The sequence below is a fragment of the Chanodichthys erythropterus genome, chromosome 19 (genome assembly GCF_024489055.1).
Source record: "Chanodichthys erythropterus isolate Z2021 chromosome 19, ASM2448905v1, whole genome shotgun sequence".
NCBI classification, from domain to species: Eukaryota; Metazoa; Chordata; class Actinopteri; order Cypriniformes; family Xenocyprididae; genus Chanodichthys; species Chanodichthys erythropterus.
In genome coordinates, this window is record NC_090239.1 from 22,153,817 (window position 1) to 22,167,186 (window position 13,370).

The 13,370-nt window shown below is 39.0% G+C and overlaps 1 protein-coding gene across 6 annotated transcripts in view; it reads left to right on the plus strand.

Moving 5' to 3' along the window:
• shisa6 (shisa family member 6) overlaps positions 1-13,370 on the plus strand; it is a 44,430-nt gene that overhangs the window by 24,121 nt on the left and 6,939 nt on the right. For 3 of the 6 annotated variants that reach the window (XM_067369987.1, XM_067369988.1, XM_067369990.1), the window contains one exon: positions 13,147-13,209. The exons of 2 other annotated variants lie outside the window; for them this stretch is intronic. In XM_067369987.1, coding sequence (XP_067226088.1) covers positions 13,147-13,209 — 63 coding nt within the window. Of the gene's footprint in view, positions 1-8,267; positions 8,307-13,146; positions 13,210-13,370 lie in introns of all 6 variants that reach the window. One more of the 6 variants, XM_067369986.1, reaches the window with a different exon arrangement.

The following is a 13,370-nucleotide window of genomic DNA, read 5'->3' on the forward strand; positions in this document are numbered from 1 at the left end:
GTTGGTGTTTCTCCGCTGACCCACACGTCAATAGGAGTCTCTGGTTTCCATGGAGTCCATATGGATGTTTTCAGGGACGGTATTGATTGACATGCTTCCTCTCCATTACCAAGCATGAAAATATAATGACTATCAGATCATTGCAATCGTGACACTGATCATTAAGAGGCACGGAGCCTTAAAATACACCAAATTTACCAAACAGTTGCAGGTTTTTGTGTTGAAAACTTCAGTACATCTTAGCGACTCTCCAGCCAGTCCTTTGTTTACTCAGTACTCTTCATGTTTTCCATGTTTTTGGTAAAGAAGCAAGAATAAAAATTGCATTGTCAGATATGAAATATGTTGAAATGTAGTGTTGACAAACTTCGTCTTCAGGTAGATTAGTGCCCACTTTTGACCGAAGAGCCCAATCAGTGTTTGAAATTCAAAATGACTTTCATTGATTCTTAAACACCTCCATCTGTCTGACTCACATTCTTCATGAACATTGAATTAGAACCTTTAAAGAGTGAAAGCATGTTTATATATTTAACTTTATGAGTCATAATTACAATGAGAGAGTCCAAATGTGGTGCAATTTATTTTTTAATTTCCCCTTTCAGAGTATCTGCTCTATTCACGGGTTTAAGTCGACAGTTTATCTTTTGCAGCCTGAGTTCTGTTGTCATGGTTTGGCTGTTTTTATTGTTTTCATTATCTAAATTATTGCTTTGACTTCCTCTGCTGCTTCCTGTCTCATGGTTTTTTAGAGCAGCATTTTCTCTTACTTACATAAGAGCAAAGCTGTCTCTGTGTGTGTGTGTGTGTGTCTGCAGACATGTTTACAGGAACGTAAGAGTGTGTGTGAAGGTGTCAGAGTGTTTTTAATCACGTTTGCTTGTTTTTTCTCAGAGTTGTTTCTTATCACACTCATAAGCCGTGTGTAAATGAAGCAGCGGCGGCACTGAACACTTCATTTCCCACATTGTGTAGAATTTAGTCGATTCCTCTTCCTGTCATTCCAATTCCTGAAGCCGATTCAGAACGTCCTGTATGTGGTCCAGCCCTGGTTAATACGGTGCGAGCGCACACGTCTGCACAAACTACAGCAGAAGACAGAACTCAGAGCTACTGAAAGGGATATAGAGGTGATGAAGTGTCCGTCACAAGTGACAGCGCTTAACCTCGTCTTCTGTCTCGTCTCTTTTGTTCACATAAAGGCCATCTGAAATGGGGAAATTGCATCTCCTGGTGAATATGTCAAGATTTTAATTTGATTTTCCCTTCTATTATAGAAACAAATTCTTATTCATGAACTCGTTCCTCTCAAGACGTGACATCTCAAGCCTAAATCTCTAAGACAGATGATAATTAAATTTGTGAGTTTTTGTTTGATGTTTTTTTCACTCAATATCACACAAAGAGAGGAAGATCTTTGAATCTTCTCTCAGTTTCGCACGGCAACAGCTCTCGGATCAGAGAAAAGGAGAGAAGTCAGGACATTGTTCAGACCCTTAAGCAAAGACACACATTTATTTGGCTCTCATATCTCAATGACATGCGCGTCTCATAACCGATGACGGCTGATGGATGATGGTCAGATGTGATGATCATTCGTCATGAGGTTTTCTGATCGTGACTTGCCTTGAGAATCAGTTCAGCAGGTATAAATCAGAAACGAGCAGAGGAATGACGTTCACGATCAGAAGTATCATTTCATCCCTCCTCCCATGGCTCTTTCCCTCTGTAATGAGTGTCAACAAGCCAAAGCCTGGGATTCCTGGAATTAAAAACACTTTTGTACATTTGATGGTGGAGAGAAAGTCCTGATCTCACATTACACTGAGTTTATTTCTCTTCTTCCACTCTTTTCTTCTTCTGTCTCTCTGGTACTTTCCATGCATAGGATCTTTCCATTCGTCACATAAGTCAATGTCAAGTCAGCTTCATTTCTATTGCACTTTATAAAATAGAAATTGTGTCGAAACAGCTTCACAGTGATAAACAGGAAAAATGATTCAATGATGCAAACAAAAATTCTGCTTTAAAGAAACTCTAAAAACAATATAGTGTCACTGTGATCTCCGTCACCTACAAGAAAATATTATAAACCTATTATAAAAATATCAGTTACACTTTATTTTACAGTTTGTGTACTTACAGTGTACTTACCTGAGAAAACACTGGTAATATCAGGTAACTACAGGGGTTAAGGTTAGGTTCAGGGCTAGTACTCAGTTATTGTAATTACTGTAATCATAGTATAGTTCATAGTGTGTACATGAGGAACATGACTAAAATAAAATGCTGCCAAAATATTTATTAGACATTGTTCATGGTAATACCACAGTATTTATTGAACTTCATTGAAGCACCATGTGAAGTATATGAGTATATATCATTGCTGACGCCACAGTACTTTTCTTTGTTTTGTTTTTATATTTAAACAATATTATCTTATATTCTGTTATCAATATTTAGGACTGTAATACCCATATGCACATCAATATTACTGATACTGTCACTGTACAATGATGAATCAGAAGATATTTAAGGCTACACTCTAAAAAATGCTGGGATAAAAACAACCCAAGTTGGGTTAAATATGGACAAACCCAGCGTTTCACCCAACATGCTGGACAGTTTTATTGAACTATTGTTTAAAAATTACTATATGTCTGGCTTAAAATGAACCCCCAAATAGGTTGGAAATTAAAAGTCAGACACATAATTACTAGAGGAAACAATAATAATCAAAAGGTGAACATTTAATAAATGTTTATTGTTTAATTATTATTCATTAAACATATTAATAAATGTTCATTTATTAAACATATTTTGGGTTCATTTTAAGCAAGAAATACAGTAATTTCTAAACAAACAAAAATGTTAAATAAAACTACCCAGCAGGTTGAGGAAACATTTAACCCAATCACTGGGTTTGTCCACTTTCAACCCAACTTGATTTGTTGATGTTTTTAACCCAGCATTTTTATGTGTAGCAAAAATAATGGTCGCCTATGTTGTACTCATCTACAGTTATTATTATTACTGCATTTATTCTTGAATTTATGTTGGTTACACTTTATTTTGATGGTCTGCTTCAGACATAATACTAACTATAACTTAGATTAGGGTTAGTATAAGTAACTTACAGTCAGTAGAATGTCTAAAGTGGGCCATGGAAATAAAGTGTTATCTTTATGTTTTTTTTTTATTGTTGATTTATACTATTTTTCATTTTCTATTCATTCCAGTGATGAGATTTGAGGTCACATTTAGATTTTGAATCAAAGCGGCAAAGGCTTGAGACAAAAATCCTTAATTTTGAGAGATTTTCAGGCCCTATTCATGGAAAGTAGCTTCTATCACCATATATTTTCATTCAAAATACGGATGAATGAAACGAGTTTGCTGGTGCGTTTCTTTCAGAAGAGCTTCGTATCGTCACACTCCCTTGACATGCACATATTCATTACAAAAGGAAAACATTTCTGCAAACAAAATCTACATAGTTCATATATCAAATCTGCAGATCTATACTGAGAATACATCAGCAAACGAGCCCAATTAAACTGCTGGTGTTTATTATGCAGAAGGATCAGGCAGGATTCACACTGTGCTTTACTGACTACAATGAATCATCACAACACAAGATCCTATTTAAATTCCTGGAGGCCAGAGACTCGATCTGCTGTCTAGAAACGGCTCTTCTGTGCTGATGTAGAAACTCGTCCAGTCAAACGCGGCTTACCTGACAAATAAACCACTGCCCCAGCTGAATGAATGAACAGAACAGACTAACCATAATATCAGAGATATATAATCATATGTACCGGATATACCGATCGATTTGATTAGTTAATATGTTAATGGCAGTGTGTCTCTGCGCTGGGAAACAAAAGGCCCCCCCGACGCGAGCCGCTGCCCGGGATCTTTAATTAATGTGAGTTATTACTCCACCCGAGTGCTTATCGCAGCAAGTGTTGATTTTAGATGCTTGGGACGACGATGCAGAGACAAAGAAAGCTCATAAATAACAAGCTGCGTTTCTCTAACTGGCTGCGGCGAGGCGGCGTGTTTCTGCATTCTCAAAGAGCCAGACATTGTGACTGTTTACTTTTTAATGGTGATAAAGTCACTCCAGTGGACAAACTGTCAGTGTGTTTATGGATGTTATTCTTAAACACATTTGTCCTTCAGGGTAAACTGACGTCTATCATCAACATATTTTCTTACGCGACTGGCCAAGAGAAAAACTGCAGTTCTCAGGGTTTCTAAGCCTTGAACTCTCAGAAGTGGGTCAGCGGCGGATTCTCCGAGCACAGATAAGCATATGAAACACAAGGAGTCAGATCAGAATCTGTGTCTGTAATGTTCCTGTGATCGCTGAAAAACTGAAAATATCTGGGAATGTTAAAATTGTAATTTCCAGGCCTGGAAAAGTCAAGGAAAGCAATAACATTTTAAAAAAAGAGAGAAAGGAAATTTCTATCGTGAAAATACGTTATATAACACACTCTAATAAGGACACATCGTTATAAAGTAGATCTGTATTCAGAGTCACTCTACTGTCGTATTTTAGAAGGGTTCTGTTACACAATGATAAACTTTCAAATGTTAAAAATAAATAATGCAATATATTTTATTATTTACTTGATCATTTTATGTTCTGTTTTCTATAAGGCAGGTATTTTTGTCAGAGCTTCAATCACATGATAATATCCGAAGATTATCTTTTGAGGTGATGCAGAATAAAAGTGTGTGTAAAACATGTACATTGATCCGTTAATGTTGGATGTGTTGTTTGTCTGTATTTTAGATTTTCTACATGGTGATTTTATGTTTTAACCTGCTGTTACTGCTCAGACAACAGATGAAAATGAGCTTGTAGCTATCTCTGGTCTGTACAATATATGTATTGTGCAATGTCCCTGTCAAATAATAGGTAAATAAATAAATTGTGTATTATACATAGATAGGCTATAATACAAAAGTCAGTCAGGTGTTGATTTAATATCTGCTGGTACTTGAATGGATTTATGATTTACTGTATATCCTGAACAGATCCAGGATCTTTGGAAGAAAATGAGTCCCGCAACATTAAAGATCCTCCGTCATACACTCTAAAAAATGCTGGGATAAAAACAACCCAAGTTGGGTTGAAAATGGACAAACCCAGCAATTGGGTTGTTTTAACCCAGCGGTTGGGTTAAATGTTTGCCCAACCTGCTGGGTAGTTTTATTTAACTCAACTATTGTTTAAAAATTACTGTATTGCTTAATTAAAATTAACCCAAAGTATGTTGGAAATGAACATTTATTAATGTTCAATGAATAATTATTAAACAATAAACATTTATTAAATTGCTTATTAATACATTTACATTAATAAACTATTAAACTATTAAATTTATATTAATAAAATATTAAAGCTTATTAATAAACATTCACCTTTTGTCTATTATTGTTGACTCTAATTGCATCTGGTTTTTAATTTCCCAACTATTTTGGGTTCATTTTAAGCTAGCCATAAAGCAATTTTTAAATAATAGTTGGTTTAAATAAAACTACCCAGCAGATTGGGCAAACATTTAACCCAACCACTGGGTTAAAACAACCCAATCGCTGGGTTAGTCCATTTTCGACCCAACTTGGGTTGTTTTTAACCCAGCATTTATGGAGTTCATAGTGGGCATGACGCACTTTTCTACATGTCTATGTTTCTTCCAGTAACGCCTGTCAAACTGTAGGTTTGAGATGAGACGCTGTTTTATTCACCTAAAGGCAGGAACACACCAAGCCGACAGTCAGACGTGTGTTCTGGCCTCAAGGCTTTTTTATTGCAACTTTCCCAAACATGTTGTGGTTATATAGGTGAGGTGTGATCACAGTTTTGGAGACTGTCTGACCTCAAGACCCAACTAGCATCTGCAGTTCTCCAGCTTTGATCCTCACAGTTTGTTTGGCGACTCAAACATCCTCAGTGCATCTGGGGCTAATAAAGACACACATCTTCTCTTCTCCGCTTGAGTTGAACCTCTTTATCATTGCCCAGATATTGTAAATGAGTATTTCAGCAGTTATATTATAGCCATTTCATGATTTGCGCAGCTTTTGTCACACATCATTTCTCATAGTGATGGATGACTAAATGAGTTTGGCCTGTGTGTCACTTCATATTTAGAGGCCAGTGAAACAGGTGTTCCTGGTCACTAAGGTCAACTTAAAAACACATAAATAATGCGAATGTACTTCAGTTCGATTTTTACTCAGAATTTGTAGGGGTGCCAATAATTTTGGCTCACATAATTTGGAGACAACCGTATTTATTTCATTTATTCCACAAGTATAATTAAATAAAATCATACGTATAATTACGTGTAAATTAACTTCAATTAAAGGTTATATTTTCTGAAAGACTAAGAAGAAATTTGGTCATATTTACCAAGGGAGCCCACTGTATATATATTTCCAATGATTAGTGGCAACAAGTTCATTTTTAAAAAGTCATTATCCAGTAAAGCCATGTAAACTCATTGGCCCTAATTCTCCATCCTGTTTGACCTCATTGATCCCATTCAGCACGCTGCGACCTGTTCATATGAAAAGCAAACAACTCCTGCAGAGCTCTTGTAGACCTGTTTACTCGCGGTCACAATCTAAATGAAAATCTCTGTGAACATGGACTGCTGTGGTTGAGTCAGAATGAGTGTGGTGTGAGCGTCAGCATGTCTGTGGCTCTCGTCTCTCTCGTCTACCGCAGCTCCGGTCTGACAGCGTCTCAATGCGGTCTCTGAAGGTGTCGGACAGGTCTCAGTCTGATACCGGTCAGCCGAGAGAGAAACCATGTTTCATTTGTTTGTTTTTGGAGTGTGTGGATTAAGTGATGTCGTGTAAGAGATGTTGATTGTTGCAAACATAGAAATATACTGTTATGCGAGAAAAAATTCAGACTTGTTCTGACAATAAAGTACCATATCATATCATATCATATCATATCATATCAATCATATCATATATCGTCAAACACACTTTTGATTGAATTGGGTCTTATGGGTATGTTTGTAAGCAGAGCTGCAGAAACATCAGTCTCCAGCTCACGTTTGTTTGCTGTTATACACCACATTTGCAGAAGGATGTTAGTTTGTGGCTTGGTGTTAACTGTGGTGTTAGCTGTGCACAATAAAACTGGTTTACCAACTTTACCAGATCGTCCATTCAGTTCCAATAAAAATAACACAAAAATGATATGTAAGCAATTAAAGCAGCAGCATTTGTCATTATTTATTAATTACTGTGCTTACATGGCTTAGCAGTTCTGTCAGTGACAGACTGTACTTTTACACCTAACAGAGCATCAAACTCATCTACATGACAAGAAAAACACAATGAACTATTGCATTATTCCCAGAATCCAACCAATGCAGAAGGTCCGTCAAAGCGAGCTGTTCTACCAGGATGATGGGTGAAAAAAAGCTGATATGTAATCAATAATGACGGATCAAAGCGCTAACCCTCACGGCACATTACTGTTTGCCACTTCATAGCAACTTTTCATCTCCTTCCTTTCTGGAGCTTCTCTCTTTCTGTCTCTCGATCGTTATTAATCACTAGAAGGGATGGTGTTGGTGAAGCTCAAAGCTGTGAAAGAACTCGAGGTCTTTCGAGAGATCAAGCCGCCCTGGATTTGATGTATAATCAGTTATATTGCATGTGGATGCGGATAACAGAACGCAACAGGACCGTAAGTCAGAGATTGAATTTCTCCACCTCAGATTTGATGCGTCTCACAGTGAATACTGAAGTCAACGATTATCCTGCCGTGGGCAGAGAGCAGATTACAGGCCTCTCAGAAATGAGAACTGTACAAAGAGACGGAGAACAATAAAAACATTTCAGTCATAAACAACCAGCTTTGTATTTGTTGGTTTCGGGTGAAAAAGTGTGTCCAGAGCATGAAAAGCGAATGATGTTTGTTATTTTTTAATTTTTTTTTTTTACTTTTCTTCCCCCCAAAGTTATTCAGATGTTCACAGCAAATAATTGCAGCGCATTTGGAAACGCATTCATCCGAGTGACGCGGATCTTTCAGGCATTCTCTCTTGCAAAACGCCGTGATGATTCACTCCATCCTAATTAATTTGGTCTGAAGCCATTGTTCGCCGAGCAGAAGCAGAACATGATTTTTTCTAATGAATGCTAGCCTCGCCTTTGCTCTGATGGCATTGCAGATATCCGATGGTTCACTCACTGTGTTCACTCTGCCTGGTTGTGTCTTCCAGGGGAGAAGCACTGGCCGGTTCGGTCTCAGAGTCATCATGGTAGGAACGCTGCTTCTGTGTAGTTGAGTGTTTCTTCCCTCGGCCTCTGTCTGTGTTTGTGGTGGATGTGTACGTCTGTGTAAGTCACCATGTAGCCCTGTGGACGATGGTTGATTAGATGCTTTCTTGCATTATTCTCCTGCTTCTCCTGCACCCCTGTAGTGTCTTTGTTCCTCTGGATTCTCTGTTCCTCCATTGCTTCGGACTCAGAGTGCCTTCGACAGACAGAGGAGCACACATGCTAGCGCGGGGATAAAGACAGTTTTGAATGATGTTACTTCTTATTAATTAAAGAAGACATCAGAAAAATCTGTGCTTATCTCTGTGAGCGACGTGATGATGCTCCTCGCAAAGGAAGATCTTCTGCCGGCATCCCCGAACCTGGTATGTGCAAGCCAACGAGGGTCTTTTTCTGTGTTTGTACATGTTTTCTTTGTGTTATTTCTCTTGTGAGTTTCATTTATGAGAGAAAAACTAAATAAAACACATTTGAAATGCTCTAGGTCTCCAGCATGCTGTTTAGTATGGAGCGAACGTGTCTGGGTCAGTGTCCATGAAATTACTGGAATGTCTGTGATGTTGCTAAATGATCCAGTGCTTTTCCATCTTATCCCAAGAGAGAAGCTGTATAGTCACTCTATCAGAATGTATTTGTCAGTGCGGCACGGCTCTTTAAAAGCAAATACACAATGTTTATTTATCTTGCATCGAGAGCCGAAGGTAGCCGAGTCAAAAAAATCCAGCAGTTAATGATTAAGAGCTCTCGGTTGAAGAAGACACGCACTGCAGCTCAATGACAAAACAGCTCTACACAACAGGTCTAACCTTGGGGAACTGCATTCTCATATATGTAGGACTACCGTGACATTTCACAATTAAATGTTAACCGTTTTTGTCAGTGGTTAAATGCCAAACCCCAGTGGCTTTCCGGCTCTGCCTTTGTCAAAAACAGGAGAAGGGCAAGCGAATTGGATTGAGTCGGGCCGGACCTCGTCCCCCACATGACTATATCATTAGTTTGCTATAGCAATGTCATTCTGAACAGGTGCATAAGCAGCTCTGTAAGGAAACGTGTCGTGGTGCTCGTGTCTCAATCCCTTCCGGCCCCTCATTAGTCTGAGCAGCATCCCGAGCGGCTTCTCCAGACTATGCTTCGCTCTCATCAGGGACGATTGGGTTTTCTGTCATGTGAAGCCAGATATTTTAACAAAGGAACTCAAACAAGCAGATGTATTTGGCTTTGCTATAGGATGTGCTTGGCATGCCGAATGTTTGCTGACCTGAGGTTTGGCAGGATGTGTTCATGGAGGAGGCACGATTCCGACAGGGAATCACAGGGCCGGACCGGATGAGGCGCGAGGGAACGAGCACTAGAGGCGACACAGCTGTTCACGCACATGTTCTCGCATGACCTTGTTTACTTGCTGCTTTTTGATTTGATTTGAATGTCCACAATTACAGGAAATGTTAAAAAATAACTTTTTATTGCAGGTTTCAGCTATGTTGGGATCATTTAATATCACATCTCATGAGACGTATTATTTTACTGGCATAATTGTTCCAGGGATTTTATCGACAGAATTATTATAAAGCACACTGATTTGTCTTAAGCTACTTTTGCTCTAATCCTGATGAGTCTCAAGATACTGTAAAATGAAATGCGCCCACAGAGTTCTGGTGTAAACAGCCTCCCCTTTTGATGATGAGGATACATTTCATTCTCTGGAGGAAATGCAGGAGAAATGTCAAATTACTGAATCATTGCTTGGCCATCTGGACATTACTATGCAAACTGGGACGAGTGTTGTTGTTGTCAGGTTATATTAGATGTGAAACAGGAGTGTGTGCAAAGTGACGATTCATCAGCTGTAGGCACTGGCGTCGGTTTGCCGGTTCGCTTTCAAAAGGCCAAATCAACAACATTTGTGGTGTCTGATTCATACAAAGTAAATCTCATCACAAACCGGGGTGGATATTAAAACTGATGCACAGCTTACGACTTCTAAAAGCGACCACACGGCTGTTAATGTCACCCTGAAAGGCTCAAGATGACAATAATTCTCTAAAATCATCAGCTTCCGAGCTATTAAAGGTATTATCGGTTCTTTTATGTTGTCATAAATCAGACAACACAACCTGCTGTCTGGTTTAGAGACAAAACTCAGCAGAAGTACTGGAATAAAAGATACGATTTCACCTAATTGAGTTTGATGTCAATGAAGACCTCGAATGGTGCTGCTCAGACTCTCCTAGAGCTGTTGAGATTCTTCATTAACCTTGCGACACGTTCTGAGCAGTCGACTCGAGCCCCTTCTTGTTGACCAAATGACCTGAGAGACTCCGAGCGAACGAGGCCAAATTGGCACGTATGCTGAGAGAGAGAGAGACGCACGCTGGAGTGTGACCGGCTGAGAGCGCAGACCTCCACCCCGCAGCCAGACTTCAACTAACCGCCTTCTCAAAAGCAGCTAATTGGTCCCCAGATTAAAGCAGGATCATTGAACTGGACGATGCTTCTTATTAATTAGAACTCACGACTGCGCTTTGAGCTCTAGCTCTTATCAGTGCCGCTGTGAATGTAGTGGACCTGAGACGTTTTGGGACGCGTTGGCCTCCTAAGCGGTCCTTAACTTTTACTTTGTCAGTTTTAATCAGAAGTTGTAGACGGTGCAGAGGAGTTCATCAGACTAATTCAGTATTTTTCATCCTAGAATCCTGCAGCTTTTAATCTTGTGTGTTGCTGCTGGAAATTAAAAAGGAACATGTCAGATTATAACAACATAATCATGGTTTGGGTTACTTTGATTCCCCGTTTCCAGAAGTCCTGCAGGAGCTCAAACAACAAATACTCCACCGTTCAAAAGTTTGGGGTTAGTAAGATTTATTTCAAATACTTTTATTCATCAAGGACACATTAAATTGATCAAAAGTGACAGTAAAGACATTAATAACGTTACACAAGATTGTATTTCAAATAAATGCTGTTCTTTTGAACTTTCTATTCATCAAAGAATTCAAAGAATTTCGTCTAACCCTAACCCTGAAAAATGAAATGCATCACAGTTTCCACAAAAAATATGAACTGTGTTCAACACTGATAATAATCATAAATGTTTCTTGAGCATCAAATCATCATATCAGAATGATTTCTGAAGGATCATGTGACACTGAAGACTGGAGTAATGATGCTGAAAATTCAGCTTTGATCACAGGAATAAATGACACTTTACTATATATTCACATAGAAAACAGCTGATTTACATTCTAATAATATTTCACTGTTTTTACTGTATTTTTGATCAAATAAATGCAGCTTTGGTGAGCAGAAGAGACTTCTTTCAAAAACAATCTCACTGTCCCCAAACTTTTGAACAGTAGAAACATAGGATTTTCTTTGAAATTATTAAATATTATTCTACAAACCTATATCGAAATGTGGTTGTTTAATGATGTTTTATGTTATTAATGAACATTATTGTAAAGTGTTCTTACTGTAGATTGACTTGAGAGTCTGTAAGGGTTGAAAACCCCTGCTGTAGTCAAAAGTTACTAAATCAATACTGTATATGCAGGTAAGGTAAACAGACTACAGGGAGCCGTAGTTATTGGGTAAAAACGTCTCTATCTCAGCAGCGATTGACTCCATTCTATCGAAACGGGTCTTCACTCATCTGAGCTCCATGACAGATGTAAATGGATGTTAAACTAGTCACTCTAATGCATTTTTAAACAGGCACAACAGCAGATATCCAGACGAGCACAACGCTGTGCTCCCTCTAGTTTTCATCCATTTATCACGAGCCCATCTTTGCCAGCTCAGAATAGCTGCCATTCATCACTGCTCAGCACACCGTGGTCTTCACACGCTGGATCTGCAGTGGTCCGTCGCAGCCTCCGCGCAAGACACACGCCGCCTGTCATGAGCGAGCGCAGCCGTCACAGAGCGATCGTTGCCAGCCGCATCTGCCTCCCACACACACACACACACAGACTGATGGCAGAGCAACTTTAGTCCTGTAATAGAGGTCTTGAAAGGAGGGAAAATAGAAATGTCAACTGGTGAAGCAGCCTCAACACTTTTGAATTACGTGCCCGATGATGATGATGATGAACTCTGTGACATGAACGTGTGAACTAACGCTCATCGTCATATGCAGCGCATCCAGCACTTCAGTAAATGACACGTTCTGCATCTCTGCAGCTGTGGATGAGTGACAGAGCAATGCATCGGCTGACATCTGGATGTTTTGAGATCCAGTAACTGTGTGTGTGTTTGTGTGTGTCCGTGTGTGTCCGTGTGTGCATGAGCAATTAACAAAAGTGGTCATTTCGCAGTAACACATATTTACTGTTCAAGCATTTTGCCAAATATTGTGTAAATGGGTTTAAATAACAACAAGAATTTAAATTTTTTCTGGAGCATAAAATAATAAATTTTGGTCGACCACTAATGTTGATTATACATGCATTGTTTGCTGCTGCTGCTTCTTTTGTCATGTGCTTTATGTACATTACATGGCCAAATGCATGTGGACGTCAGCTCCTAATGAACAGATCACACACATTACTAACAGGTGCGTGAAATCATGCAATAAAAAAGGGATTCTTCTGTGACCTGAATGCTTTAGAAGAGTGGAAGCCGTTATAGCAGCAAATTAGGATCAGCTCCCTATTTAATGTTGTTGAAACAAGCACATATTGCTGGTCCACGTACTCTTGGCCCTGTAATTTATGTTGCAATGCTTATTAATGTGCTTCCCTTTTTGCTAAATTGATTATAATCGATCATGCTTGTCTTTATTTTGCAACCAAATCAGACTTGTCATTGCTTTTTCTGCAGGAGCCCATCAACATAATCACAACCATCTCGGTCTCAGTAGCCCGACGCGAACACCTAAAAATGGTAAGGACCGTATTCCTCATTTAACAGCACCATCTCACACGAATAATCTTATTGTCGAGTGATTATTTGTGTTCGCATGCCTACAAGATCAAATGATTCTTCTAACAGCTCAATAGCATTGACCATCTTCATCATCATCATCACCACCACCATTAAGGAAA